This window comes from Quercus lobata, chromosome 9, assembly GCF_001633185.2.
Source record: "Quercus lobata isolate SW786 chromosome 9, ValleyOak3.0 Primary Assembly, whole genome shotgun sequence".
Lineage (NCBI taxonomy): Eukaryota > Viridiplantae > Streptophyta > Magnoliopsida > Fagales > Fagaceae > Quercus > Quercus lobata.
Window position 1 is genome coordinate 7368501 of NC_044912.1, and position 4181 is coordinate 7372681.

The 4181-nt window shown below is 32.5% G+C and overlaps 1 protein-coding gene across 1 annotated transcript; it reads right to left on the reverse strand.

Annotated features, from left to right (window-relative positions):
- Window positions 1–674: 674 nt before the first annotated feature.
- Window positions 675–1459, reverse strand: LOC115961142. The gene is made up of 2 exons (XM_031080174.1): window positions 976–1459; window positions 675–856 (listed from the first exon to the last, which is right to left on the reverse strand). The coding sequence occupies exons 1-2, from the start codon at window positions 1457–1459 to the stop codon at window positions 675–677; spliced, it is 666 nt and encodes a 221-aa protein (XP_030936034.1).
- Between the last annotated feature and the right edge of the window lie 2722 nt (window positions 1460–4181).

Consider the following 4181-nt stretch of genomic DNA (forward strand, 5'->3'; position numbering starts at 1 on the left):
ATATGTGTGACTAAAGCTTGTTCCCCATTTGGTAAATAGACACAAGTATGGACAATTGAAGTGATTATGGTCAATTAAGCAACAGAATAAACCATATGATATGTTGCTCCAATGTCAATGATCCAAGTATTAGACTTGTAAGCATGCCTATCAACAACTTGAGAAGCAAATATAGAATAAGAAAGATTAGGTGGAATCCAATAAGGATTACCTAAGAAATTAGATGAATAGGAGGGGGAAGATGATGTGGAAGTAAAGGCTGTGAAATAGAAGGATAAGGTGCCATAACAGAAGCAGTTTGGTGAGCAGTCTGAGCATCATTGCCTGATCCAGAAGCCATATAAGTCTTTAGAAAATTCAGAAATCGCTGACATTAAGCTTGTGACAGTGGAACCTGTGGGCTAGCTTGCACATAAGACCTTCAACAGAGTGACTAACATGGTTCTATAAAGCAATATCTGATTGAATACAAGCACAAGAAGGTTGAACACCAACATTTTGTAAGACTCTAGTAGGCAGGAAACTAGAATGCACATTTGGGGAAAGAATATCCAATCCACAATTCCCTGAGGTCTGCATTGAAGCAGCCTGATTTGCCATAGCCTTGTTACCTTTTTTTGGTATGTAACTTGGAGTTTATAGCATTTATATGCTATATGTCCAATAAACCCACATTAAGTGCAGACAAGCCTAGCTTTCTTGCCATAACCCCCTTTACCACCATTCTTGTGTCCTTGATGACCAAGAAAACCTTTGCTATTATTCACATACATAGCAACATCATCACCTAATTGAATCATGTTAAAACCTTGACCAATATTCCTTCTTTTCTCTTCTTGCAAAACCAGAGAACATACTTTGCTAAGAGAAGGAAAATGCTCAATTAACAAAATCTAACTAATAATATGCCCATAACTATCATTCAGTCCCATCAAAAACCTAAAAACATTTGAGAAGACTTAAAACCACAAGTACAAGCACAAGTACAGACGGTGAAAGGCTGGTAATTAGCATATTCATCCCACAAAGTCTTAAACTTTGTGAAATAAGAACTCATCGATAGTGATCCTTGTGCAAGATGTGAATTCTCCTTCTCAAGCTCAAATAGCCATGGAGTGTTACCCTGAGACAACTTGTCCTTAAGATCAATCCACAAACCTTTTACATTGTTGATGTACATAACACTGGCCTTCAAATCCAAACTAAGTGAATTAGTTAACGAAGAATGCACTATAGTGTTGCATATGCTCCAAGAATTGTACAATGGAGAAGATGAATCAGGCTCAGGAATTGATCCATCCACAAAACCAAACTTGTTTATGGAACTCAAGGCCAATAACACAGTTCTTGCCCAACTCATGTAGTTTTCTGGACCAGTGAGAGGTTGCGAAGTAAGAATGAGACCAAGATTATTATTTGCTGGAAGAAAGAAGGGATTATTCGTAGAGTCATCTGCCATTGCTACACTTGAAGAAGACACTGAGTGCGCAGTTTAAGATTAAGTATTAGTTGTGGAATCGGAAGCCATGAATGAGAAAGAAAACAAAAACTAAACTTTGTTTGGGAACTGAGAAAATGAAAGAAAATCTCTCAAATCAGAAAACTTGCTCTGATACCATGTAAAACAAAGAGAAAGAGAGAAAAAGTAATTGAAGAAACTGAAAAAATTGTTATTCAGATGAGTAAAAGCGATTACCGAAATAATTAGCAACTACTATATATATACACACATGACAGGGACTAACATTTCCTGCCTAAAATAACTAACTAATAGATTTATCAATACAACAAATCACATTTTGACACTTGGCTTCTTTATTACTTGATAGTTATTTCCAACTTCCCTTTTCTTCTTTCTCTGACACGTGGACTCCCTTTGATTCTTTTCTGTTATTTTCTTCTTTACTTTGCTCATGCCACTATTCTTTCCTTCTTCAATTTTAACATTTTCTTTGTGCATTTTTTTCTGTATTTGAGAATTAATCGTGGTCATTTTCTTTGTATATCTCAATTATCAAGAAAGTGATCACAACAATAAACATTTTCCTCTCTGTCTAAAAATTAATTGCAGGAATTGTCTTTCCATGTGTCAATCATCAAAGCCTACACATATTTATGACATTCTTAAGAGTTTTATTAGAAAAAATTAAGTAGATTAAAACAAAAATTTGTCTACCAGTATCGTGTGTTCTCTGCCATGCACTATGTAACCAAATAAAGATTAAATATAGTCTTACATTACAATCACATTTCGGTGTTAGTTGTTATTAGTTTCCTCCAATATTTCGATAATTTTCATCAAGAGAGCTCAATTAGTTGACACCTCTTGGTGTTCCACAAGAGACGCTCAAATTCAAATTACCCCACCTCCAACTATCAATGGATAAAAAAAAATATTTCAATAATTTTCTTTGTAAAAAATTTTAATCTCTAGTATTTTATTTTCTAATGAAAATAGAAAGACAAATTAGTGTAGTGATTTAATCATACCATATGTGTTTGCAAACTTGAAATTGCATGATATAGTGACCGATACATATACACATGTTTCATGTCTACCAAAAAGTGCAAATAGTGTTTCGATAAAATAAAAATGCAAATATCATTCATTTTTTTTATATTCTTGATTGTTTGTTATTAAATTTATTTTTTCTTTTGTTGGACTTTGCTTCAATTGATGCAAAAGCAGCTAAATTTGAGCAAAAATATCATATTTCAAATCAATTGTTTTTCATATAAATCTTTAAAAATAACATCAAAGTTTCATTATACTTAATAATTAATGCATCACTAAAAATAATTAGTACAACAAATACTTAATAGTAGATGCATTTACTCTATTGGCTAAATCAATGAATTAATACCTTGATATAAATGCAAACTTTATTAAGGTAAAAGCCTAAATATATAAAGAGAATTTCAAAGAATATGTTACATGAAAAAAAATCATGTTTTCCCACATAAGATTTTTGCTTTTATATATAGATTGATTGATTGCCCAAGATGCCTAATTATGTTGTAATCCCATTTAAGACTAACCCTAGGCCTAGCTCCTACTATCAAAATATACCCAACATAAGATCAACTATACACATACTAGAGCATATAGTAAAAAAATAGCCATTAAAGACATCACTTTCATTTCAACAATTAGAGCATCCAACATTAATCCATACCAAAGTACCCTAGTCAAAAGTATACCATAAACAATTTAAGGCCAAAATGGTCATATATCACTGTTTGGAAAAATATATATAGATCTACCACTGTTTGTGAAAAATTTAGCAATCTACCACTTTTTTGAAACTTGAGTTTGTGAAACTCGAGTTTGCCATGTAACTCGAGTTCCAGAAACTCGAGTTCTTTGAAAAATTAGCCTTCAAATTTGCCGTACTATTTTTTATAGAACTCGAGTTCCTAAAACTGAAATTACATAAAAAAAATTCAAAAATTTTCCATGGAACTTGAGTACCATGGAAAACTCGAGTTCCCTAAACTTGAGTTTCCAATTAGTGGCAGATCCCTATATATTTCAAAAATAGTGATAAATTATAAAATATTTTTAAAAACAGTGATATTGCCATTTTGGCCAACAATCAATATATATATATATATATATATATATATATAAAAGTTTAAACGTATCATTTATTGTTGCTACGCTCCAATTAAGCCACATCAGTGCCATCATTTATTTTCTTTCTTTCTTTCTTTTTATTTTTTGTTTTACTGATTGCCATTTATTGAGTCTCTTCTTAAATTTAGGTGTTACTTTATCTCCAAATCTATCGTGTGTCTCTCCATTAACCCAAACTTTTGAGATGCCACTATTATATGGAATTCTTAAAGTCACTTATCTCCAAATCTATTGCGCGCCTCTCTATTAACCCAAACTCTTGAGATGCCGCTATTATAAGGAATTCCTATAATCACCGATAGATTGCAACCTCCTCACCTCGTCATCTCTCATTTTTTTTTCCCTATAAATTTTTATTTGTTCTCTCTTTACAAATTGATTGGTATGGCCTTCAATGGGATAGTTTCTTGAGTGTTTTTTCTATTCTTTCAGTCATGGCTCAAGTCTGTCTACCAAAACCCAATCAAATGAGTGCAAAAGACAAATAGTGACTCTAGAGCTTGCAGACGAAACTAAAGCAAATGAGAGGTGAACATTAATACCC

Coding starts and splice junctions, on each gene's coding strand:
- LOC115961142 (XM_031080174.1), bottom strand. CDS start 1,459: ATGGCAGATGACTCTACGAATAATCCCTTCTTTCTTCCAGCAAATAAT. Junction 857..975: donor CACCGTCTGTACTTGTGCTT/GTACTTGTGGTT, acceptor CTCTTAGCAAAG/TATGTTCTCTGGTTTTGCAA.